The sequence below is a fragment of the Syngnathus floridae genome, chromosome 8 (assembly GCF_059516105.1).
Source record: "Syngnathus floridae isolate MCC-2025c chromosome 8, RoL_Sflo_1.0, whole genome shotgun sequence".
Classification (NCBI taxonomy): Eukaryota; Metazoa; Chordata; class Actinopteri; order Syngnathiformes; family Syngnathidae; genus Syngnathus; species Syngnathus floridae.
The window spans coordinates 6,223,822-6,247,585 of record NC_142420.1 but is presented as its reverse complement, the minus strand read 5'-3'; the positions used below and the strand labels follow the sequence as shown (position 1 = coordinate 6,247,585).

The 23,764-nt window shown below is 42.5% G+C and overlaps 3 protein-coding genes, 1 long non-coding RNA gene and 3 other non-coding genes across 10 annotated transcripts; 2 read left to right on the top strand and 5 right to left on the bottom strand.

Moving 5' to 3' along the window:
- Positions 1–20: 20 nt before the first annotated feature.
- On the top strand, positions 21–7,379 carry xk (X-linked Kx blood group antigen, Kell and VPS13A binding protein). Its single transcript, XM_088382813.1, has 3 exons — positions 21–750; positions 3,881–4,143; positions 4,313–7,379. The coding sequence occupies exons 1-3, from the start codon at positions 506–508 to the stop codon at positions 5,107–5,109; spliced, it is 1,305 nt and encodes a 434-aa protein (XP_088238939.1). The 5' UTR covers positions 21–505; the 3' UTR covers positions 5,110–7,379.
- On the bottom strand, positions 1,886–1,968 carry trnal-cag (transfer RNA leucine (anticodon CAG)). Its single transcript has one exon. It is a non-coding gene; the product is annotated as a tRNA-Leu (tRNA).
- Positions 2,683–2,765, bottom strand: trnal-cag (transfer RNA leucine (anticodon CAG)). Its single transcript has one exon. It is a non-coding gene; the product is annotated as a tRNA-Leu (tRNA).
- On the bottom strand, positions 3,475–3,557 carry trnal-cag (transfer RNA leucine (anticodon CAG)). The gene has a single exon. It is a non-coding gene; the product is annotated as a tRNA-Leu (tRNA).
- LOC148394213 (dynein light chain Tctex-type 3-like) lies at positions 6,294–7,928 on the bottom strand. Its single transcript, XM_088382818.1, has 5 exons — positions 7,791–7,928; positions 7,323–7,364; positions 7,110–7,233; positions 6,941–7,018; positions 6,294–6,765 (listed from the first exon to the last, which is right to left on the bottom strand). The coding sequence occupies exons 1-5, from the start codon at positions 7,815–7,817 to the stop codon at positions 6,695–6,697; spliced, it is 342 nt and encodes a 113-aa protein (XP_088238944.1). The 5' UTR covers positions 7,818–7,928; the 3' UTR covers positions 6,294–6,694.
- Positions 7,929–8,622: 694 nt separating this feature from the next.
- sytl5 (synaptotagmin-like 5) lies at positions 8,623–23,577 on the top strand. Of its 4 annotated transcripts, none has more exons than XM_088382800.1 (18): positions 8,623–8,783; positions 14,049–14,324; positions 15,011–15,226; positions 15,319–15,431; positions 15,498–15,609; positions 15,736–15,876; positions 16,004–16,082; positions 16,169–16,286; positions 16,362–16,462; positions 16,999–17,094; positions 17,899–17,964; positions 18,301–18,479; positions 18,648–18,750; positions 18,828–18,989; positions 19,061–19,169; positions 19,422–19,560; positions 19,635–19,843; positions 20,823–23,577. In XM_088382800.1, exons 2-18 carry the CDS (start codon positions 14,209–14,211, stop codon positions 20,972–20,974), a joined length of 2,211 nt encoding a protein of 736 aa, XP_088238926.1. In that variant the 5' UTR covers positions 8,623–8,783; positions 14,049–14,208; the 3' UTR covers positions 20,975–23,577. The 4 variants fall into 4 exon arrangements, with proteins under 4 accessions (XP_088238926.1, XP_088238925.1, XP_088238924.1 ...); XM_088382799.1 differs by having other exon boundaries at positions 8,624–8,783; positions 15,504–15,609; positions 16,004–16,088; XM_088382798.1 differs by having other exon boundaries at positions 8,624–8,783; positions 16,004–16,088.
- Positions 11,260–18,682, bottom strand: LOC148394212 (uncharacterized). The gene is made up of 3 exons (XR_015859799.1): positions 18,664–18,682; positions 14,023–14,295; positions 11,260–12,984 (listed from the first exon to the last, which is right to left on the bottom strand). It is a non-coding gene; the product is annotated as an uncharacterized LOC148394212 (long non-coding RNA).
- Positions 23,578–23,764: the final 187 nt, after the last annotated feature.

Sequence of the window (23,764 nt, the reverse complement as noted above, 5' to 3'; positions counted from 1 at the left end):
AAAAATATTTGTGCATCCCTGATGACAATGTGGAGAATGCGAACCTCTCGTTTCACTTATCCAAACAAGCAAAGATGTTTAATATATAAAATGAACAACAAATTATAACTACAAACACAAAAAGAAAACGTCACAACTTTGGGGAAGGAGGCGTGGCCAATACCGAAAGTCTGCAACAGTTGCTCCCCAAAATAAGTTGACATTTTCCTTACGACAGCGTTCGTTGTCGTTGATTCTTGATAGCGAACGCGTCGTGTGTTGCGTCTGTGCCGTGTGACGCTGCAACCCACTTGTATTCGACGCATTACAGCTCGCTCGACAGCGCCAAATGTCTTCCTGGTGGTCGCTGTCGGTAATTACACCTGGGCAAGTGAAGACATCAGTGGCGGTGCGGATGGGCTGCGGTAGGTTGCGCGGCGCTCCACACCAGGGCGCCTTCCGAGCCGCCGACGCCGAGCGGACGCGCGTCCTCCGGCCTCGCCCCTCCATGGCGGTGTGAGCGAGGATGCGACTGCCCTGCTCCATCTTTTTGTCGGTGTCCCTGTTCACGGCCGAGTCCACTGCGGCGCTCTACCTGAGTTCCACGTACCACTCGGCGGGGGACGAGGTCTGGCAGAAGCTCACCTTGCTCTTCTCGCTTGTGCCGTCCATACTGGTGCAGCTGGCCCTCATCTTCTTTCACCGGGACTTGGGCAGGGACCGGCCGTTCATCTTGCTGCTGCACATCCTGCAGTTCGGACCCATCGTTAGGTCTGTGCATGGTTTTGTTTATTTGCTTCTGTGATTAAAACACACACAGGGACGTGCGTGTGTGTACTCGCTGTGCACGTAGGCGCACGCGTGCATGAGGTCGTTTCCATTTCCCGATGCACAGATTAGTTGCAGCTGTCTGATCAATACTGCACTTATTGATATGTTCTCCATGCACTTCCCCCCCCCCCCCCACACACACACACACACAACCATGGAGGAGCCATATTTCAAATCTACTAGCATTGTTTTTTTTGGCAACTAATTGATACAATTGATTAACAATTAAACTTTCCTTCACTCTGAGAATAGTATTAAAATGAAAATAAATGGATAATATCTACTACTACAACTAGGGAATTATTCATTTTTAAAATTAGTAGGATTATGTACTAGTTACAGAATGGCACCTGGCATGATGGGAACGTTGTCAAATATTCTTAATGCACATTCCATGGGTAAGAATGCCTGTGATTATGCATTTTCTCTTTTGAAGTACTGAAAGATTTGTCAGAACCATGTTGTCATCTAAAAAACTGCAGTGAAATGTAAATCTATTCACTGTAAATCACAATTCACAATGCTGACACAATGTATATACTTTGAATGGTCGATTCAAACAGTGAAGTTCGTAACAGTGCCCCCTGGCTTCAGCCGCGAGGGGCAAATTGAAGTCCATCATATTCAAAGTTTGTTTTATTTTAAATGTATACATTTCATGCAGCCTTTGCGTCAACGGATCTGATCTTATCATTTCCTTTTCCCCCTCAAGTGTACAAATGCACAGTGGAAAGGGGAGGGTGGGGAGTTGCATGTTTCCTCAGCGAAGAGCATGTCTAAGAATAGCATGTGACACCGTTGGCCTCCTTATCTTCTGACAACACGAGCTGAGAGGGGAAGAAGGCAATCGTATTTTCCCTTATCTGAGCCAAAAGTTAGTTATGTACTTTCTGCCATCTAGTGCTAAGCTTTGATGCAGCACTTCTGTTGACACGACTGTTTGGATTTTGACATAAGTGTTGGACAAGTTATTATTTTTTTGAAATGGTTTATTCTATATTTCCCAATATCGTGTGCAGTGAACTCAATTTAGACACCGAAATAATCCTGTGTTGGTTCCAAAATAAAATACTCATGTCAGAAGTGGGATTCGAACCCACGCCTCCAGGGGAGACTGCGACCTGAACGCAGCGCCTTAGACCGCTCGGCCATCCTGACATACTGAAACTGTCAAGTGGCCTGTTCATCCATTTGCAAATTGTGCATGCGTGGGAAATGGAGAATCTTGAGATTTTATGTTGTGGCATCGGCATATACTCCATTTATGTGTGTTGCTGTTAGTGTTGGCTCGTGAGTGAACGATTCATTCAAAATAAAGTGATTAAATAGATCAATAATAAAAATAAAAAACAATAACAGGCCCTTTATTAGGGAAATATCATGGTCAAAGGTCACAAGTGTCAAGCTCTAGTCCTCGGGGCCGCGTTCCAATAGGAACAGGTCCAAGTTACCCTCGTTAAACACACCTGCGTGAAAACTTTTAGCCACTTTTTTGTTCTGAAGTGGCTAAAACTTTTCACGCAGGTGCACTTAACGAGGGAATCAAACGGACACTCCATTAGGTACACCGCCATTTTAAAAAACTGTCACTTTCATTTACAAAAGAAATACAATTTAAAGAATATTTAGTATTTATTTTTATTCAATTATTCGACTCTACATACATATATAGGAATAGAACTTTACCTCTTTTGTTGTAATATAACTGATTTTAGTGTAGAAGCTGGTTTAACAATTAACAGATTTTTTGTTGGTGGTGTGACTCAATATTTTTTCCAACTCTGGTTTATTCTATTTGTCCGAATATCGTTTGCAGTTAACTCAATTTAGACGCCGAAATTATTTTGTGTTGGTTCCAAAATATAACATCCATGTCAGAAGTGGGATTCGAACCCACGCCTCCAGGGGAGACTGCGACCTGAACGCAGCGCCTTAGACCGCTCGGCCATCCTGACATGCTGATTTTGTTGGGCGGCCTGGTCATCCATTTGCTAATCGTGCATGCGTGGTAACTGGAGAATCCTGAGATTTCACATTGTGGCATCGGCACATACTCAGTTTATGTGTGTTGCTGTTAGTGTTGGCTCGTGAGTGAACGATTCATTCAAAATAAAGTGATTAAATAGATCACTAATAAAAATAAAAACCAATAACAGGCTCCTTTATTAGGGAAATATCATGGTCAAAGGTCACAAGTGTCAAGCTCTAGTCCTCGGGACCGCGTTCCAATAGGAACAGGTCCAAGTTACCCTCGTTAAACACACCTGCGTGAAAACTTTTAGCCACTTTTTTGTTCTGAAGTGGCTAAAACTTTTCACGCAGGTGCACTTAACGAGGGAATCAAACGGACACTCCATTAGGTACACCGCCATTTTAAAAAACTGTCACTTTCATTTACAAAAGAAATACAATTTAAAGAATATTTAGCATTTATTTTTATTCAATTATTCGACTCTACATACATATATAGGAATAGAACTTTACGTCTTTTGTTGTAATATAACTGATTTTAGTATAGAAGCTGGGTTAACACTTAACAGATTTTTGTTGGTGGTATGCCTCAATATTTTTTCCAACTCTGGTTTATTCTATTTTTCCGAATATTGTTTGCAGTGAACTCAATTTAGACACCGAAATAATTCTGTGTTGGTTCCAAAATGATCATGTCAGAAGTGGGATTCGAACCCACGCCTCCAGGGGAGACTGCGACCTGAACGCAGCGCCTTAGACCGCTCGGCCATCCTGACATGTACATGTTATTGGAAGTACATTAGCCAAGTCACTATTCAATAGCCCACAAGTACCAGCTTTAGTCAAACGACTCCTAATTCATACATGCTCCAAAAAGTAAAAATTTACTTTCCTGATATAACTAACCTATCAGGAATGAACAAAGTACAGTTTATAGACTACATGTTGCAGAAATGCTCACTAAATTGCGCAAATCTGCCATGCATAGCATTTTTTACGGTATATGTACAATAATGCCCTCACATATAGGAAAGTCACAAATGACTCTGAAGCTGTCTCATGTGCAAAAGTGACTTTCAGTAACCTGTGTCGCTCAAAGGTGTTTGGAGGCCTTCTGGATCTATGGCAGCGTGGGCCGTGTGGAGGATCCCTATGTCAGCATTACCAGGAAGAAGCACATGTCCCGCCGGGGTAAGCCTGAGGAGGTGGAGCGCCAGGTGGGCCAGGCTGAGGGCAAGTTGGTGACGCACCGGGCGGCCTTTGCGCGGACCACCGTCATGCAGGCCTTCCTGGGCTCGGCCCCGCAGCTCACCCTGCAGCTCTACATCTGCGTACTGCAGCGTGGCGTGTCTGTCGGAAGAGGTGAGACGGATGAGCTGGATGAGGTTAGGGTCAGAATCGCCAGCAGATTAGTCAATGGATTAAAAAAAAAAAAAGACTGTTATATAACAGTGCCAGTGCTTCACTTCATGGTCATGGATCAAATTAAAGTTGGATCTCCAGGCATCAATGTATTTGTGTTTTTGTCCAGGCACTCTGATGGCGATCTCCTTGCTGTCCATCGTGTACGGCGCCTTACGCTGCAACATCCTGGCCATCAAGATCAAATACGACGACTATCAAGTGTCCCTGAGTCCGTCGGCCTACCTGTGCATCTTCATGTGGCGCAGCTGTGAGATCGCTAGCCGCGTGGTGGTGCTCGTTCTGTTCAGCTCGGTTCTGAAAATCTGGGTGCTTCCCGTCGTCCTGGTCAACTTCCTGGCTTTCTTCTTCTACCCGTGGATCCTCTTCTGGAGGAGCCACTCACCCTTCCCCCAGCACATCGAGAAGACTCTGACACGTGTGGGGACCGCTGTCGTGCTGTGCATGCTCACCTTCCTGTACGCCGGCATCAACGTGTTCTGCTGGTCAGCCGTGCAGGTGAAGCTCAGCGACCCGGACCTGATCAACAAGTCTCAGAACTGGTACCGCATGGTGGTGTACTACATGCTGCGCTTTGTTGAGAATGCCTTGCTGCTGCTGATCTGGTACATCTACAGGACCGACTTTTATGAGTTCATATCAGCGCCGCTACTCATGATGGAGCTATTGGGGGTCTACGGCGCCTGCATTTTCTTCATGCTTCTCTTCTACACGTCCTGTCACCCGTGTCGTCGGCTCTTCAGCCCCAGCGTAAACCGGGGCTTCAAAAACTGCCGCGGCCTCCTCTGCCTATCGTGCACCTCCGCCGAGTCGACAAATAACCCCCGCATGGAAGCCAGGCCCGGCGGCGAAGTTGCCACGCCTGCCGATTGCAACATTTCGCAAGATGGGGGCTGCAGTGCTTGACTCCCAAGTGCCATATTAACGACTTTCTAGGTTTACACTTGCCTTTATTGATCTGCTCTTTCCCATTATTTTAACAGCACGTGCCTCCTTATACTACATTTATTCATACAGCTGGTTATTCTGTAGCCTGCCGATAAATTACATTTCTAATGAGATTTCTGAAAAATCCTTCAATATAGATCAATCTGTTCCAACACTCTCCTAAAATAGGCCTTGCATTTTAGTTTTATCCACGAGAGGGCAGTGTTGCACCAAAAAGCAAAACACCAATCAGTGTTGCCTCTATTATATAGTGCGGGCTGTTTTCCAAGAATGTTCTGTCCATCCATTTAGGGATGATCCGGATATGGCATGCAAGATGTGTGGGCTCTTTTCTACTTTGTCTTGACGATGAAAGCTTTATGTGCTGCTGCTGTTGTGACGTACAGTGTTTGAGACCATCACCAAACAAAAGACTTAAGGTGCTTTTGTTGTCGTTTTTGCACGTTTATACAAGCACTCCAAGAGAAGCTCTTTTTTGTATTTGCATCCCAAGTCAGTCAGAGTTATATCGATGCAGTGTGTACCCGCATCAAGAGCGCGCTCAAACACACACACGCACACGCATGAATGGGTGCTGTAACGTCGTTCCAAACTTTACGTGGCAGTGTACAGTGTTGTTTTTTTACATATACATTTGAAGTGCATTCAATGGTTGAAATGCTCATTTAAAATGTCATAAATCTGTATTTATAAATGAAGTTTTATGCTTAATTCCATCAAAATTTCTTTTAGCTAAGCAACTATTGTCACAGCACTCTATTGACCTGGAGGGGACAAAAGGAGATTTATTCCAACGATTACGCTGGCCATTTCTTATTTTTAAATCAGCGAATCGACGTAAGGGAAAATGTATAATTTAGAGCCACCTAGTGGTTAACTAATATATTGCACTAAGTACAATTTAACATGAATGTGATGTTTAAATGTGGATTGGTTAATTCTAAACACGTCCACATAACTCCAGTTATGATGGTGTACACACTTAGTTATGTATACTTCATCTATCTAGGAGATTTTTTTTTCATCCTAATCAGATGTTTTAACTTTTAAGTCGCTAACGGTACAAATTATCATGATCTTTTTTTTTTTAAAAAAACACAAAATTTAACTTCCTTATAAGAAAAGGGGGCAACTTTACAATATATATTTTTTAAAATATCTATTAAATCCTGGAACAAAACAAGACATCTGAGTAAATATTCTTGAACACATTTCGGCCAAACAACAAGTAATAAATAAATCATTCCTTTGTGCATGTAAGTACTGCAAGGACAAGACTATTTCGGAATGGAACAAGGGGGACGTCACAATACCTGGAAACAGCTGAGGGCTTACTACAAAGCAAAAGTTCAATTTGCATTGCATAATGTCCTCAAGATGTCGGAATGATCACATATTGTATGACGACACGCTTGACTCATCATGGCATCCTGAAAATGATAAAATTATTCATTTCAGTCCCAGAGTGTTGGATTGTTATGATAAATACTGGAAGTTAGCTAGCAAAGAGGATCGTCACGGTCCAGACGAGGTTTTTCTGCCATTATATAGCGACGGCAAAGACGCTGACCACGCAATACATGGTGCGGTTCTCCCATCGGACTGTGCAGCTTCCTGAAAAACATGTTCAAAATACAGTTTGACTTTTTAACCATTTGTAAAACAGCTAATATAAAGACATACACAAGTCTTATAAAGAGGGCAAAAAAAATAAATGATGGCTGGGGCACTTGTATGTAAGTCAAGGCACCACTGTATTAACAATCCAAGGTGATAAATGATCTCTCACCATCCGTGGTGTTGTCCCAGTAGCACGAATTTGCAGTGTGCAGACCAGCGCCGCTCTTCTGCATGACGGTGCAGTTAACTGCCCCCACCCAGAAAAAAAGACACAAGTCACTTGGGACGCTGACCCACTAAAACAGATCCCATACATCACACATTGCTGGCCAAGTCACCTATGTACTTGAATGGGCGTCCTTGCTTGACCAGGTGAGTTAGAGAGTGCTCCACAATGCTGGCACTCCACTGGTTCACTTTACTTTGACTGTAGTCCATCCCGCCAATGACTCCCTCGATGCACTGTGATATCAACGCACAAAACTGTTGTGTTACCATCATCAATAGTAAGATTGCCTGTAATACTGAGATGTGTATTCCCACTCACTTACCTCTTTAATGTTATTAGTGACTTCATCGGCATTAAACGCCACCTATGTGAAAAGTCAGTGGAATCATTTAGTTTGAAATTAAATTAGAACTACACAGGATCCAACATTCAAATGTAATTATTGGTTTAATTCGATTTTACAATTATTTCAAGTTAACAGTGCAGAAATGCACGAACAAATTGATTTCGATTCTGTTAATGGATGTTCGAAAACAAGCAAAATAATATCCAGGGTAAAAGCAGATGTTTTTAAATGTCTTCTTTTGATTCAAAACCAAGATTAAGTCTTTCTTGGAGGACCTCAGAAAACAAACGGAATTCCCTTCTTTCCTTGCCCCACCCACCCTACTAATGCAACCGACGCAGCTCTTATAGCTGACCGATCAGCGGCAAAACCCTGCCAGCTACGACTTCCATCACAACGCCGGGCGTCATAATAAGACGGGTATAATTAACATACAGTTTATACCTCGTCGCCATTATTAAACTCCTCCATTTGTACGGTGTCTTCTCGCCGTTGTCTCGCCGTGGAGGCAGTGTTCCTGTTTTGCGCATGCGTCGACCAACGAGCGCAGAAAAGACAACCATTTAGTCAATTACTCACTGCTATGGCGCCCCGTAGTGGCCGTATGCAGACACTACTTCAGTGACTTTCATTGAGAAAATAACTTGGATGAGGACATGAAAAACATACCTGATGACGACCAGAGGTGGCTAGTTCTCTCTCTCTTTGAAAAATATAAAAAGTTACAAACAACACTAGCATGTATTTTTTTCTTTATGTGACTTTTATGCTATCAATGCAACTTGTTATCATAGCGCTGCTAACATTGTGGAGTGTGAACTGAGCGCAAGAGATTATTAATAAATATATGAATAGAAAAAATATTCATTCGTTCTTCATCATCATCATCATCTGAACCGCTAATCCTCACGAGGGTCCCAGCAGTCTACCGTGCATGTTTTAGGAATGTGGGAGAATACCTGGAATAACCCCACGCAGGCCAGAGCCGGAATCACTGTGAGGCATACATAATCATAAACAATATTAGAGTGTTATATAGTAGTATTGTTGTATTATTAATATTATTATTATTATTGTTATTGCATACACACACACACATACACACACGCGCACAGGCACGCTCACACGCACGTACAGGCACACATGCGCAATCATGCAATCACACGCGCAAACAAGCACACGCACGCAGAAACAGATACGTGCACGCACGCGCGCACATGCATACACGTACGCACACACTCACGCACACACACGCACGTACTTTCACCACGCCCCCTCACTAGAACCACCCTGCCAGTGAACGTGTACTCTCGCAGTGCGCGCCGAGAAGACAAAACCCCCCACACGGTCAGCGACACCGGGACGATTCGAATCGTCCCCCGGCCCACGAAGGTTTCCTGCCGGCTTCTCTCTCCAACCCCTGGCTGTCCCTTCCAGGTAAGACGAGTGTCTCCCGACGGGTCAAATGACGCGCTGCTGTTTTGTCACTGACATATGGCAGCTGCTTTCTACTTGTTCCTCTCGTGTGTGTGTGTGCGTGTGTTGGAGGGGGGGTGGGGGGGTAGAAAGGTGAGTGGGCGAGAGGAGTGGCGCGATCACGACCGCGGAGGCACAGCCAGTCACCGGTGGGACCGCGGAAAGTTCGGGGGCTTTGCACAGGTGCAATGCAGCAAAGAGACCATTTTCTCGCCACGGTTGCTGCTGCGACTGCTGCTGCTGCTGCTGCTGTGGATGATTCTGTTCTAGTGTCAACTCTTTGCACCGCCACTTAAATTCATTTCGGCTTGTTGTAAACCTGAAGCACATTCTGAACACCCAGAAGCTTCGTGTTTTCAACCATCCACTGTTGAATGCAAGTGGATGAAGAGTTGCAGTGATGTCATTAGTTGCGTGCGTGACTGTGAGATGCTTCTATGGACAATGCATAATATTTTCCTTTTGTTTACATTCGATTTGTAATGATGACAATAATTGTGTTTGTATTTAGCCGTAATCATTGACAAATAAATACAAACACAATCACAATTTAAACAAATTAAAAATAAAATAACATCACAAAATGTATGTTGTAAAAAAATACATTTTAAAATTGAAATAGTCCAATATATATTTTGTAATATTCAATTTTTGTTTAAATTCAATTTGTAATGATTACAATAATTCTGTTTGTATTGATTTGTAAATCATTAAAAAATTCAGAATTATTATCTATGTGAAGGCAACATTGTTTGTCCCCAAAATTATTTTCCAACTCGTGACGGTGGTGTTGAGTTCATTAAGAAATAACGACGGTATTGTTAAATCAATAATAATATTATTTGATTTTTGGTAAGCAAATGTTATATAGTATGCTAAGTAATTTTGAAAAAAAAAAAATTAATTTATATTTTTTTTCTTGAAAGACTGCATGTGGAGAATTGTCTCTCCCCGTGCTTCTTCTCTCGAGTAACGCCTGACAATAAATATACAAATGTATACATTCCTTGGCAGGCTGTTTGATGCCGAGCAGGGACCTCGATCGAATAATACAATGCTGTATAACGATGAAGAGAACTGTATGTGGAGCACGTGCATACCAAGGGAATAAAAGGAGTGGAAACGGAGGAGAAAAGCCTGCAGGGGACTCCCTATGGATGTGGGGGTTAGCTCAGGGTCAGTGCAACAGCACGATGGCTGGCATGTCCGTCAAATTCTCGCGCACACAACCGTACATGCGCGCGCGCGCTACAGGGGGATGCTGCTGCATCCATCACGTCTGCTGGTGTCGTATAGTGCGGGGTTTCCCTCCCTCCCACACACCGGTGCCTCCCCGCTCGCTTGGTATGCAGCCCGAAGCGTCCTGCAGCCTCAGCCAGACACCGTGTCCCCCCTCCCCTCTTCATCGAGACCGTGAATGAACGCAGGCAGCCCCGCGACGGGTATGATCAATGCATGGTTTGATCATTTGCTCTTTTTTTTTTTTTTTTCCTAAGCGCGTTGAGTTTGATCAATGGTCTTAAAATCCAGGTATGGATTGCACGAGCAGTAGAGTAATTTCGAGGCTCCGGCATTTGCTGCCTCAATTGCAGAAAAATGGAAAAGAGGATGTTGAATTTTAACATATAAGGCTGATTTCTCCTGTGTTCTTTCTGTTTGTTGCTTCTAAGATTTCAGATACAAAGCATTTGTTGCAGTACCTCCAGAAATTGTGTGTGGGGGGCAGTGTTGTGAGTTAAAGCGAATCATTTACAGAATGAAAAAAAAGTCTCATTTTCATTCCAAAAAGTTGCAGTTTTTGAAAATTTAAGTTAATCGATGGCATATGAATGTATCCATGGCAAAGTAGATGAACAAATGGCAAAAACATTTTTTAATGCCCTCTTGTTGCTAGGTAGAATTGGTGATTATGATTTGATTTATGGAACTTTTCAGATTCCCAGAACACATTTTTGCCTCCTGGGATTACAACTCTACTTGTAATCTTGGATTTTTTTTCTAGAACATAAGATGACAACTTCATAATCATACATTTAACCTAACCATACCTAACCCTATTCTGTAGATGTAATTTGAGTTTGGTCTTGGCTTTTTGCGCAAAAGCATGATTTTATTTTCCTAACATTACTACTTTTTTCTTGTAACATTGTCATTGCACATTTCCAGAGAAAAATCTAACATTTTTTTCCACAAGACTGCGTCTTTGTCCTTTTAATAATGACCTAAGAATCTAGAAAAACAAAATTAACTTTCTTGTCATATTATCAAATCTTTCCTGGAAGAAATATCACCATTGACAGGAGCTTTTCTGTTAATCTCGTTGGCGTCTGACATTATTGGCTTTATGAAAAATACACTGAATGACTGGCGCCATGTAATAAAGCTGAATTGAAAAGGTCGAGTGCCTTAATGTAGAAATTAGATGGATGATCAAGAGTGTAGGCGTCCGCCAAGGTCAGTCTGAGTCAAAAAAAATCTCAACGTATTGGTTGCTATGACGATATAAACTGTTTAATGGAGAGAGATAGGGCTCGAGTGGAGCACCTCTCAATCTCTTTGCAAAAGAACACAACACCAATATGCACAGCCATTTACTGTACATGTTATCACTTTTGCTACATTTATTATTGATGACTAATCAATACGACACTTTTAAAAGCGGCACTTTGTTCCAGTTATCACATCTGCAATCAGTTAACTAGACAGATTACCAACAATTCCCCTCCTACTACACGACTATTATGATTATTAACATTATCATCTTTGTTTCATGTGGTCCATCCATCTACTATATTATTTCTCTGAGGTCAGCGATACAAGGCCACAATAGCACACATGACATGAGCCATGATGCATTATCAGGCACTCAGTTTTTTTTTTTTTTTTTTTATAAAGACATGCATCTGGCTCGTCAGTAGTTGCGAATGCGTGCGGCAGAGACAGGAAGGAGCACGATGAAATATTCAAGGGTGAGCGCGCTGCTTACTAAGGCGAAGCTGTGAAACTGGGTTAATAACATACAAACATGCTGTCAAGAAAAAAAAAAATCGCGCACTGAAAGCAAAAAGGCTCCTCAAGTGGTTGACAAACCACAGCTGTTATTGTGAGAGATGCATGTCATTTATTATGTGTCCTCATTTCTGTTGTAAAGTCCCTATGGAGGTCGGTTTATCATCGGAGGTAAAGTTTAATTTGATATCAAGAAGCGCTTCAAGGGTGCACTCAACTCAAAGCAATGAATGGAACTAAGTGCTTTCATCTGGCGTCGTCGTTCTGAGTCAATCATTGCTTTTTCCGCTTTTAGTGAGACGACGGCACCATGTCAAATGAAAATGAGCGTTAAACACATTGTGGAATCTGGAAATGCCAAGTAACATTCCTAACGACACACAATGCGAGCATGAAAGTTAAAACAGTACCACTTTTTGAAAAAAATAATAATAATTTGGCCAATTACTTTTCTTCAAGAAAAATGTAACGTCTCATAAAATTACAGGATTATTCTCATTCCCTTAGGACAATATTGGCAAATTATAACTAATCTGGTTACTATATTTAAAAAGTCTATTTCTTGGTAATATTTTGCATCAAACGGCTTTGGTGACTCAAATCATTTTCAAGGTCACAGCACTGACTCATGTTTTCAAGTCAATGCTGAGTACCCTTGTCTAACCTCCCGCCCCCGCCCCTCGTCCTCCTTATGGTGATCACATCAACAAACACAGCTCACTAAATCAATCACAAATCTATTTCCCTTCCTGTGGCCCCCGCTTCTCCTTCAGCAGCTCATTTTGGGAGGAGTGGCACTCGTTTCCTATGCTGAAGCCACCCTCTCTTTACTTTTAATTAGTGGCCGAAAGGACGCAAACAAGCCATTAAGGGGCAACTTAAGTTCAGGCAAGTTGACACAGCCACAACACCAAATCATCCAGCGTGTGTCCCTGGAAACACAACGTGCCTAGCGGGCCTGGCGCAGAATTGATCAAGCATCTGTGAAGCGGGGCATTATTGACCTTATGTTGATGCATAATTAATGTTTTCAACACTCTCCTGTGTGTGTATGGGTCACTGGCTGATGACTGGCTGGTTATTGGTCACCGATTCCTGCGTGAATTATTCAGGAAGTCGTCTGCGTCAGAGGGATGCCGATTTACCACGGCACCTGCAATAAGTGCAATGTGTAAGCTGTCATGGCATTAACACCTTATTAACACTGAAAAAGTGTCAATCAAATGAGATCACTACATGGGGGGGGGGGGGGGGCTGCTTTTATGAAAATAACAAAGCTCACTTTTGAAAATATGCTAAATAAAAAATACGTTAAATAAGTATGGTTAGATAGAAATCTAGCATGGTTTTGCCAGTTGAAAGATTTGTAGCCTTTGAGGGGTTTTACCTCTGAACTAAGAACTTTTAGAGGGCCATTGTGTGTTTGGGTTTTGAGAAGCACTGTGAATTTTGGGAATTTAGAGAGCAATACTTTCAAAATATTTAGGACAGTGTCTCATGCTGAGTTCCTAGTATCCGGAATGCACCGTATAGCTGGAGTGCGGGAACCATTTTCTAAATTTGGTTTCAGAATAATTCATCTGTCATCAGGCGTAATTGAAGACTACCTATTGTTTATTTGCTACTTGAAATTCCTTCCGCGGCAACTTAAAGGTGAAAGAAAATCTCCTCATTGATCAGAGTGCAGCTGCAGCTCAACTCAAGAAGCAGCTGAGCTATTGTTGATAATGAAGCTGCACGACTTCCCTAATTGGCGTGAAAGGGAAGAGACGAGCGAAGGGAAGAGGATGTCGCTAAAAGCGGAGGGAGCCAAGCAGGACGGAAAAGATTGGAGAGAACGAATAGAAAGTGTTCCCACGGGATGGCAAAATTATTCTCAGTCCGTTGATGACGTTCTATTAGATACACTGTATTTTATTTCGACCATGATCTTTTGTCCTTATAACGTTGAGTTTAAAATGCTATTTGGCCCTACAATAATGAATGTAATATTGTCTGCAATTACAGATTCTTGTCTTGTCATTACCAAGAAAAGGGTAGCTAATAGCTGTACGTATGTGTGTGCGTTACATTTTAAATGTCACCACCAATTACATGTGACCTTACAACCTTGGCAATCATCCTATTTTGTGACACCTGAAAATGGCAAACACATTAAATTGCGGTTTTAATTCTTGCTAATGATACTGACTTTTCCTTTTCCGTGGCGCTGTACAGGTTTCATCTGCAGAGGTCAAGACAAGCTGTGTGAAGCTTCAAGGATGCTGATGCCTGTGATGGAAACAAAAGCGTGTGGTGAATTAAAAGTCGGCGTCTATTTCCGTGCGGCTTCCCCGCTCGGTTGATTCCACCGGCTACGTGTAGACTCGAGTCAGCGATGGATGTGGCCGACGACCTGAACCTCTCCTTTCTGCTGGAGCACGAGCGAGATAGCATCCTGAGGGTGCTGCAAAAGGACGAGAAGCTGAGGAAGCGAGAGGAGAAGAGGATACGGTGAGAATCTCATTTGATCTGTCTGTGATTCAAGAACTAAATAGAAGTTCATCTTGGCCAAAAGAAGACAACGCTAAAGGTGGAGTACTTATATGTCCAAGAACCTTTGGGATGAGGCTGCTCACATTTGTTTGGCAGATACCAAGGACTTAAATTTCAGGATAGTTTATCTATGCCTGGCAGCCAATGAGTGTGCCCACGCCCACAATGGCACAAACTGCCTTTTTTTAAATGCATGCGAAATGACAAACAGCCAGGCTAACCCGTTTCCTTGCAAAGTAACAGAAAAATCAAGCCTATAGTATCTGGCCTCCTCCTGGTTGGACATGCCTGGAACATCTGACCATGGAAGTGTTCAGACAGCATCCTGATCTCAATCGCTATCTTGGGGCAGGATCTCAATGCTGACCTGCAGAAAGCACTCCATTTTTCCTGACTGAGGATCATGTCTTAAGAATTTTTGTTGCAGATTCTCTTCTGTGTGATTGGAACATTGTAGCTTTGACAAGTATTTCTGATTGGAGCCTTTTTGTATCAGAAAATGCCTCACCAAAATTTCACAGTGCTTTAAACTGAAGTCAAAGATGGACAGCACATAAACGTACTTCACCGTAAGGTGACGTAAGCATGGCATTAAAATCAGCATTCATTGTCTTCATTTCCCTCGGCTACTGTTTCTTCAACAGGAAGTTGAAGAACGAGCTACTGGAGATCAAACGCAAAGGCTCCCGGCAATCACGTGAGTCGGCGGAGCGTCAGTGCGCCCGCTGCTTCAAAACGTTGGGCCTAATCTTCGACCGCGGCGAGCTATGCGACGAGTGCCAGCAACGCGTGTGCTACGCGTGCCGAGTTTCAACTCCAAAGCAAAGCCAGTGGAGGTGTAACGTGTGTGCTAAGATCTCGTGAGTGTCCACTAGACTTACGTAAACTTCAATCACAGCTCTTAGGTGATGCTCCTTCGTACCTGAGCCTTTTGTTTCCATTGTGTGCGTAGGGAGTTGAAGGTGGTGACGGGCGAGTGGTTCCTGGAGGAGCGATCAAAGCGCTTTGAGCACAAACTGTTGAGCAGTGACGTGGTTAAGCAAACAATCCTGAGCAGCTCGGCGGGTGAATTTCATCAGCACACATATGCTTCTTGTCTCACCTTTTCTTGATCAAGTGTTTTATCCCAAGCCACAGAGGATAGAAAGTCCCAGGAGAACGTGGCACTCCGTCCTGAGAGGGCTGATACACCAAAATCCAGCAAGAGTTCCAAACATCTTATTGAAGGAATGAGGAAGAGAGGGTAAGCCCGAAGAGATTTGTTATCTAATCGATTGCATAACTGACAATCCCATTTTAACGGAATAATGAGTGTGTGCTACCTGCAAACACAAATCTCTGTCTGTACGTGTTTGTGTGTTGATGACAGGAGGACGAGGATGGACAAAGTGGGCAGCAGACCCTTGAGGTCAGAAAACGGCATCGGCGGCCTCAACATCAAATCTGCTTCAGACGGAGACGCTCACAGCGTGCGAAGCGTTTACTCCACTCCAAGTTATCTTTCGAGCAGGTCAATGTCAGCTTAGCTCATTCCGAAGAGCATTGATCATGATCGCAATATTATGGCTATTCTTCCTCACCAAGTTTTGAAAATAAAAGTGACCTTTTACTACTTCCTCTGTACTCGTGTCTCTTAGCAAAGATACACCTGCAGTACTCAACGATCGACGATCCAAAACTCTTGACAAATACTCCCCCGCCAGCAGCAACCGGAGGGTCAGGGTTAGCCAACGCATCACACGCACACAACCACGGCACGATACTGATTCGTTTCATTTCAAGGCTTCCTTGTTTGCATGTAGCCTGACGGAGCAGAAAGTGTTTCCAGCTTCCACTCCAGCGGCAGCGCGCCCGAGAAGAAAGCCGCGGGAAATCATGGCACTCCGACCATTTCCGTATCCCAGGCTTCGGTATCATCGGGTCGGTACTGTCGACACAGTCTAATGAGGTCCCATTTATCATGGAGGCTTATTCTGGTCTTCTCCTGTCAATTAGATCACAGTCGCTCCGAGATGGACCTTTCCACCGCAGGTTCAGAAATCAGTGACGACACCATGAGCCTCAGAAGCCGCTCTGTGCCAGGTCTCAATGGGACGGTAAGTGGCATCACTACAATTGGATGGATGGAATGAGAAGGTAGGGGTCATCAACCATATTTGTCAGTGAGCCAGAATTTTACCCAGGGATCATAAAAAAAAAAAAAATTAGATGAAAATCTAATTTTGGCACAACATTATGATTTGATATTTATTCTTTATATACATATATATTTTCATTTAATTACAAAACTGAAGGCATTTTTAGCCTTTATAGTCTAAGTTGTTGCTATTTTCAGTTGCTTAAATGTGATCACGAAATATGTATATATATTTTCGAAATTATGGAATCAATTCTTGCGCCAGATTGACTGGTTCGGCGGTCCGAATTTGGCCCGCGGGCCGCCAGTTGACGATTCTAGTCTAAGGGGCTCACAGTACTTCCCAAACTGACCAAGAAATGATCACACGGTGGTCTGACTTGTCACATTGACTTTATGGAAGCTGGCTGAATGCGCGAACACACACACACACACACATACACAACTGCCTAGGGGCAATCTCCATCTGCCTTCACATTCAATGATGGTCTACAGGAGTTCTCCGACCAGGACGCAGAGGAAGACATCGACGCCCTGATGTCAGCTCACAGTCAGACAGCAGGACGCCACCTCAGCAATGCCGTGTCTACGGTAACAACGTAACCTCTTTGAACTAGCACAACGCACATATGGTAGGGAAAGCGTGTATTTATGCAGCCTCATGCTGCAGTGCAAACATGCCCGCTGGGTGTGTGCAACACCTGTTGTGTGTGTTGACTATGTAAATAGACAGGGAGCTTTAAGGCGTCACAAACATTATTCGGCTGCTGCACACACACTATACCTGACTCAACATTGTTGTTTTATGATATGATCACATTTATTATGTCATATCAGAGAGATATATACACGCCTTATAGTACATTGAGGGTGTGCTTGAATAAAACTTTAGAATAAAACTTTTGTTTTTGCACAGTAGCGTAGTAGGCCCAAGTGTTCATTAAAGCATTTAACATTAAACTGGACTGTATCCTGCACTCCACACACATTTAAAAAAAAAAAAAACATTGTTCTAGTTTGTAATAGAGAAGATATTTTAAGAATATAGCAGTGTGTAACTACTTTTATAGACATAATGTAATTTGATGGACAAAATTGAGCAAACACGATGAAGGAAATGGCCTTCAATTTGATTATGTGCGCTCGTGCTGGTTTCATGGCCAATACCGGACAAACCATAATCTCTGTAGCTTGGCTCTGATAATCGCCATGGTAACCGAGTGTCATCTTGTTCCTGGATGTGCTGCTGGCGATCTCTGCAGCCCAGTCTCTGGGGCCTGACGGGCTGGTGCTGGTGGTGGGGATTGTGTGTGCTTATTTTCCGTCTCTTCTACACGTCAAAAAGGCTCAGTTCTATTCTTTCTGTCTTTTCTTCTCTTCTTAACTCGCTGCTAGTCTTCCACCCCTGCCTCAGAGAGGAGGTGGGCCTTCCTCAATGTCCCCGACTCAGATGCTGAGACAGTAAGACACCAGCTCCACTTTTTCCAATCAGTAGTGCGATGTGAAGCATACATACTGCTGAACACTATTTGACCACTAATGGTAGAGCAACACAAGTAGACAGACAATATATCTTTTTTGCCTTCAAATTTAAAATGTGTTCAATTTAACTGCATAACAGGATTGAAAAGAGGTTGTTCTAAAGTTTACAAAATGGATTCCCTCCTGGCAAACTTTTCTTAGCAACAAGGACATGAGTAAAGTGACCACATCTTCTCTACTTTTCTCACCCTTTTGCTTTTTTCTCATTCTCTTTGGCTATCATGGACCTGTGCCTCTCTTGTCTGCGCCCACCAGAGTAGCATCAGCAGTATGATGAGCATGTACAGCGAGACGGGTGACTATGGCAACGCCCGCGTCAGTGGCGAGATCCTGTTGAACATCAGCTACAACTACAAGACGGGCGCTCTCAATGTTCTGGTCAAAGAGTGCCACAACCTGGCTACAGGGGACGAGAGGAGGCAACGCACTGATGCGTGAGACACACACACACACGCACACACACTAGTACTGTATGCAAATAGATTAACTTAGTGCAACTTTTGAGGTTTCAACCAGACAATTAAACACTTTTAGAAAGTCAATCTTATTAGATATTTTGGTACACACAGAAAGGAACAGTTAGCGTGCATGTTTCCCGACAGTTATGTGAAGACGTACCTGCTGCCGGACATGTCCCGCCAAAGCAAGAGGAAGACAGGCATCAAAGCCAACACCATCAATCCCGTTTTTAACGAGAACCTGAGGGTTTGTGCATTTATTTCAGCAACATATACTGTTTTTGGTTCAGTTCAAACTCAATTGTGTCTTCTTTATTGGTGTAGTATGTGATCAGCCACTCGCAGCTGGAAACACGTACCTTGCAAGTGTCGGTGTGGCACCACGACCGCTTTGGACACAACAGCTTCCTGGGAGAAGTAGAGCTGACTTTTGACTCCTGGGAGTTCGATTCCCAAATAGATGAGTGGTTCAGTCTGCAGCCCAAGGTAGCCACTCCACTCCTAAAGACTTTTTCCCGTCATGTGCCAAATGAACAAGTGCCGACGTGTTTTTACAGCTGGAGAGCGGCATCGATGCTACCATGCAGTACAAGGGAGAACTGACTGTGGTGCTGAAGTACATTCCTGCAGAGAAAAATCTCATGTTGCCTCTGGACCAAGTACAAGGTATATTCACAATTTTGCCTTCTGATGCAAGTTTCATTTTTTGTGCTGCCATGATCTTAACTCAACACACACCATTGAGTAATGTCTTATTTAATTCTAATGTCAAGTATTAATCCGTTTGCACATGATCAGAATTTATGCATTTCAAGTCAATAAATGGATTTTTATAAAAATTAAAGTACTAAATAGCACGTCCTGTAGCATTAATTCAATTAGGAGTTCTAACTGTATCTGACTGTGGTCATCCTTTAGTTAAGAAAGGCTTCCTGAAAGGAAAGAAGAAGAGCACCTTCACGCCACCCAAAGGGGGCATGGTTGAGCTGCTAGTCAAGGGAGCCAAAAATTTAACTGCTGTCAAGTCTGGAGGAACGTCTGATCCTTTTGTCAAAGGGTGAGATAATAATCACGCTTGTTACCATTAAGGTTGACGTCATCAGTCAATGTGTTGAATATTGCTGCGTGTAGTTACCTGCTCCCGGACAGCCAAAAGTCCACCAAGCACAAGACAGCGGTGGAGCGCCGGACGGTGAACCCGCATTGGAATCACACTTTCACATACTGCGGTTTGCAGCCAGGAGACCTCAACAATGTGTGTCTGGAGCTCACCGTGTGGGACAAGGAGGCCCTGGCCAGCAATATCTTCCTGGGCGGAGTCAGGCTGGGGGCCGGGACAGGTGTGTGCAGTACTGAATCGGAATGCAGCAGGGTGACCAAGTGCAGCTTGGACCAGGGTTTATTGGAGAAAACAAACTAACAGACTCAGTAAACCGACATAACTCACTAACAAAACCAACAACAGGACTGACCGACAAAGCCGTGGAACAAAAAGACAGGGTGACATTAACAATGATCCGACAGGGAGTGACACACAGACAGGACTTAAATACAAGACAGGTAACAGGAGGCAGGTGACTGAGATTACAACGATTGCGAGGTAACACAGGAGGGGAGGGGCGAGTACACAGACGTGGACAGAAACCATGACAACCTACATATAAAACAACCAGGGACGAGTCGTGACAGCACTGCAATAGGGCACAGTTGAATGATAGGCAAAATATAGCCATGGGGCGACATAAGTCACAGTTAAAAAAAAAAAAAAAAAAATCTGTGTATTTTTATATTACAACATCTGCCTTATTGGCTCTTTTGTTTGTTCTACAAAGAAAATGTGACCCTTGAGGAAAAAAAGTCTGCCGAGCCCTGGTCTAATGAATTCCAACACAGCAAGGTTGAAATGCTAACAATAATAAAAAATGATTATTTTATTAATTTGTATTTTTATTACATATTATATGATAGAAAATATTGCAAAACAACACATTTGTGTTTGTTTGCCCATCAGTACAGTAGATTATCGGGAATGTAAAATGCCGGGATTGGACGGGTTGACTAACAGAAATGAAAGCGGCGAATCATTTTTGATCGTGGGGAGTGGAGAATGGTTCCATCTTGAATCAAAAAGCAACAAAGGAAAATAAAATACTGTTACAAAAGCGGGAAAATCTTTGTTAGCCTCTATAATTCGAAAAAATCGAATTGACTGGATTCATACATTTGATCAATGTTCTGCTGTGTTGTGTTCATCACATCGCCCCAACTCCATAACACGATAAAGACTTTTTTTTCCCTCTCTCTCATCGTCCCCTCAAGGCACAAGTTACGGGAACGAAGTGGACTGGATGGACTCATTTGGGGAGGAACAGCGGCTGTGGCAGCGCATGATTGAAAATCCCGAAGTCCCCCAGGAGTGTACGCTCATGCTGAGGTCCAGCATGCGCAAATGCACCACATACACCGCATGAGCCCGAATGGATTACAAACACAAGACGTGTTTCCACCAAGTAGTACAGTACAGCTTGGATCAATAAAACCCCATCTGGCTTGTAATCGGACCATGTTGCACAACTCGGTTATGTCTCAGACTCCAACTTGAGAGTCTCTCACGCAGAGATGTTGCGAAATTTTTGCACAGAACCTGCCGAAGGCGGGAACTGCCGTATCTGTGGGAAAAAAAGTCATGCAAAAACAAAATGATCAGCCAATAGAAGAGAAAAAAAATTTGCTTGGCAAGCTTGGGTTGTCTGGAAAGGAGGGCTGGATTTGTCATCATTGTGGAGCCTCATTTTATATACTTGGCAATTTTTTTTAAATCCATTCAAATTTAGCAGGATTGTTAAATCAATTCTCTGTAGTGTCAAAAGACAATTTATTCCTCTTTGCAGGAATTTTTTTTTTAGCTATCCTCAAAAACCTCAAGTGGTGTCTTAAAAGTAGTGTATTTACTGTATACTACCATTGTAGCATGTTAGGAAAAAAAACAAAGTCACAATGACAAATTATATTTATATTTTTGGTGTTTCTTATTGTAAATTAAAACCTCGTTATAAAACCTTGTTAGAATATTACGATTTTAAAGAGAATGAATGCTTGCTAGCAAAGACGGAAAAAAGTATTTTGCCGATAGTTTGAGTTTGTTTTTTGTAGTGTAGATGTGTCACAATGTGTGCATCAGAGCTCACTAACCGGAAGGAACCTGAGACTTACCCAACTTTGCTTTTTTATACAGGATCCAGCAAAAGTGGGATTATTGTCACAATTATGTACGATTGCGCACAACACCAGGCAATCAGATCACATCGCCACAACATCAGCACAATAGCAGCAGAGTTTTACTACCATTTTTTTTCTCCAAAATTGCATGCACTTTCACACAGGGACTTGCAGGAAGAAGTCCACAGTCCTGGGAAACCTTATTTGAAACAAAAACAAAGTGTCCACTATTTTGGTACGCATCACTTGTAAGAGTGCAAACACTACAAATACATAACCTTTCTAATTGTACTGCTTGGTGGAAATGGGCCAAAAGAACGACGTTACAAGAAACGAGCGCATCTCTTTCCAGTGTCACTCTTTCTCCCCAGTGCGGAACAACCGGTCATGCCTTACGCTCGGATCTAACCCACTGCGCTTTTTAAAAAAAACTTCCAAACAAGAAACACGATGCAGTGTTGGATCTGGTTTTAAGCACATCCAGATGGGATTTGTGCGTTTGAATCATTTTTAGCATGTAGATGGCTATCAGTCTTTTTTTAAATACAAGACATGAGTCAAAGCACTGATAAATGTTGGTGATGAACACCCTTGTCATCAAGCTATTTTTGCTGTGAAGCACATCTTTGCAAGTACAATGAGTAAAAGTGTTTAGTTAATGACATTCTCTCTCGCTAAGCTAGTATTCCGTTTCTGAAAAGCTCTTCAACAGTAAAGTAGCGACAATAAATACAAATACAGCGGTGCCTTGATTTACGAGTGGCCCAGTTTTTCAAATTACGAGTCATTTTTTTTTTTTTTTCCTTTATACAAGCTAGCCTGAGAAAAACAAACTGGAATGCTTTTAGGCAATTTTTTTTTGCATATGCTTAAATGTATTTAACTAGTGTAATCATTTTTGAACATTTCAGAACCAGCCCAAATACTAACTCCCCTAAAAGGCAAATCCAACACATGAATATATACTACAGTATGTGTATACGGTAATCATCCTTGATAAACCCATTTTACTTCTTTGCATTCTCTTTTCATTTATTTTATGTTATTTTTATTCAATACAGGTGTGTTTTTCATTTGACACAATAAAATTGTGTATTATTTCTTAGTGGAATGGTTCAATAGAAATTGACTAAGGGTAAAACTGATTTGATACATGGCTCGTAAGTCAAGGTACAATCGTGACATGTTTGGTACCAAAGTTGTAGACGAATCCAACTTTCGGTTGGTGCGTCAGCTTCCTCGTCATCTTAGCATGTTAAAGATAGCATTTAGCTCAAAGCACCACCGTGCCTGTAACACACAAGCTCCCCTAGTGCAGTGTCCATAGCATGACTTGTCTCGACCATTCAATTGAATAAATTGTAATTCATTGATAAAATATTCATTTGATGCCTGCTTTGAAAAAAATATTTATCAGGCCAAATTAAGTAAGCACCTGACTTCCAGCTTTGATGTAAATGTAGATAACACTGTATCAGTGTGCTGCATGCTCGTAGAGGGAAATATGAACAAAAGAGCATACAGGAAATTGAGCACTGATAATCACCTCCATCATTGCTTGACTCTGATCGTAGGGGCTCACCACAAAAACATGTCACCAAAGGAATGCTGTATAAGCCTTTTCCTATGATACTAATGAATGCCAGTGTGTGTGTGCGTGCGTGTGTGTGCGTGCGTGTATACCATTCCTGCACTACTACTACTAATGTGCAACATGATTTTAGATGACAAGCTTGTGCAAAACCCGCCTGCCGACTTTTGACGTACAGTATGTGTTATCGTGTCTCATGTTTCCGACGTGCCCAACCAATTTCATCAAAATATTTTGAAAATAAAACTATTACCTTTTCACGGATAGATTGTTTGACTGCGTGTTATTTGACTACATTAACTCTTGAACATTTTCATATCATAATCTAAATCATGTATAGGGCACAACGTATGTCATCAACCAATCCTTGAATGTTTTGAAATATTCAATTCTCAGCCTTGAGGTGGCATATTGAATTGTGTCATAGTTTCTATTGGAAAATGAATTAAAA

Coding starts and splice junctions, on each gene's coding strand:
- LOC148394213 (XM_088382818.1), bottom strand. CDS start 7,817: ATGGAGGAGTTTAATAATGGCGACGAG. Junction 7,019..7,109: donor ACGCCCATTCAAGTACATAG/GTGACTTGGCCA, acceptor GGGTGGGGGCAG/TTAACTGCACCGTCATGCAG. Junction 6,766..6,940: donor CTGGGACAACACCACGGATG/GTGAGAGATCAT, acceptor CATGTTTTTCAG/GAAGCTGCACAGTCCGATGG.
- sytl5 (XM_088382798.1), top strand. CDS start 14,209: ATGGATGTGGCCGACGACCTGAACCTCTCCTTTCTGCTGGAGCACGAG. Junction 18,480..18,647: donor AGGAGGCAACGCACTGATGC/GTGAGACACACA, acceptor GTTTCCCGACAG/TTATGTGAAGACGTACCTGC. Junction 18,990..19,060: donor GGTTCAGTCTGCAGCCCAAG/GTAGCCACTCCA, acceptor GTGTTTTTACAG/CTGGAGAGCGGCATCGATGC.
- xk (XM_088382813.1), top strand. CDS start 506: ATGCGACTGCCCTGCTCCATCTTTTTGTCGGTGTCCCTGTTCACGGCC. Junction 751..3,880: donor CAGTTCGGACCCATCGTTAG/GTCTGTGCATGG, acceptor TGTCGCTCAAAG/GTGTTTGGAGGCCTTCTGGA. Junction 4,144..4,312: donor TGGCGTGTCTGTCGGAAGAG/GTGAGACGGATG, acceptor GTTTTTGTCCAG/GCACTCTGATGGCGATCTCC.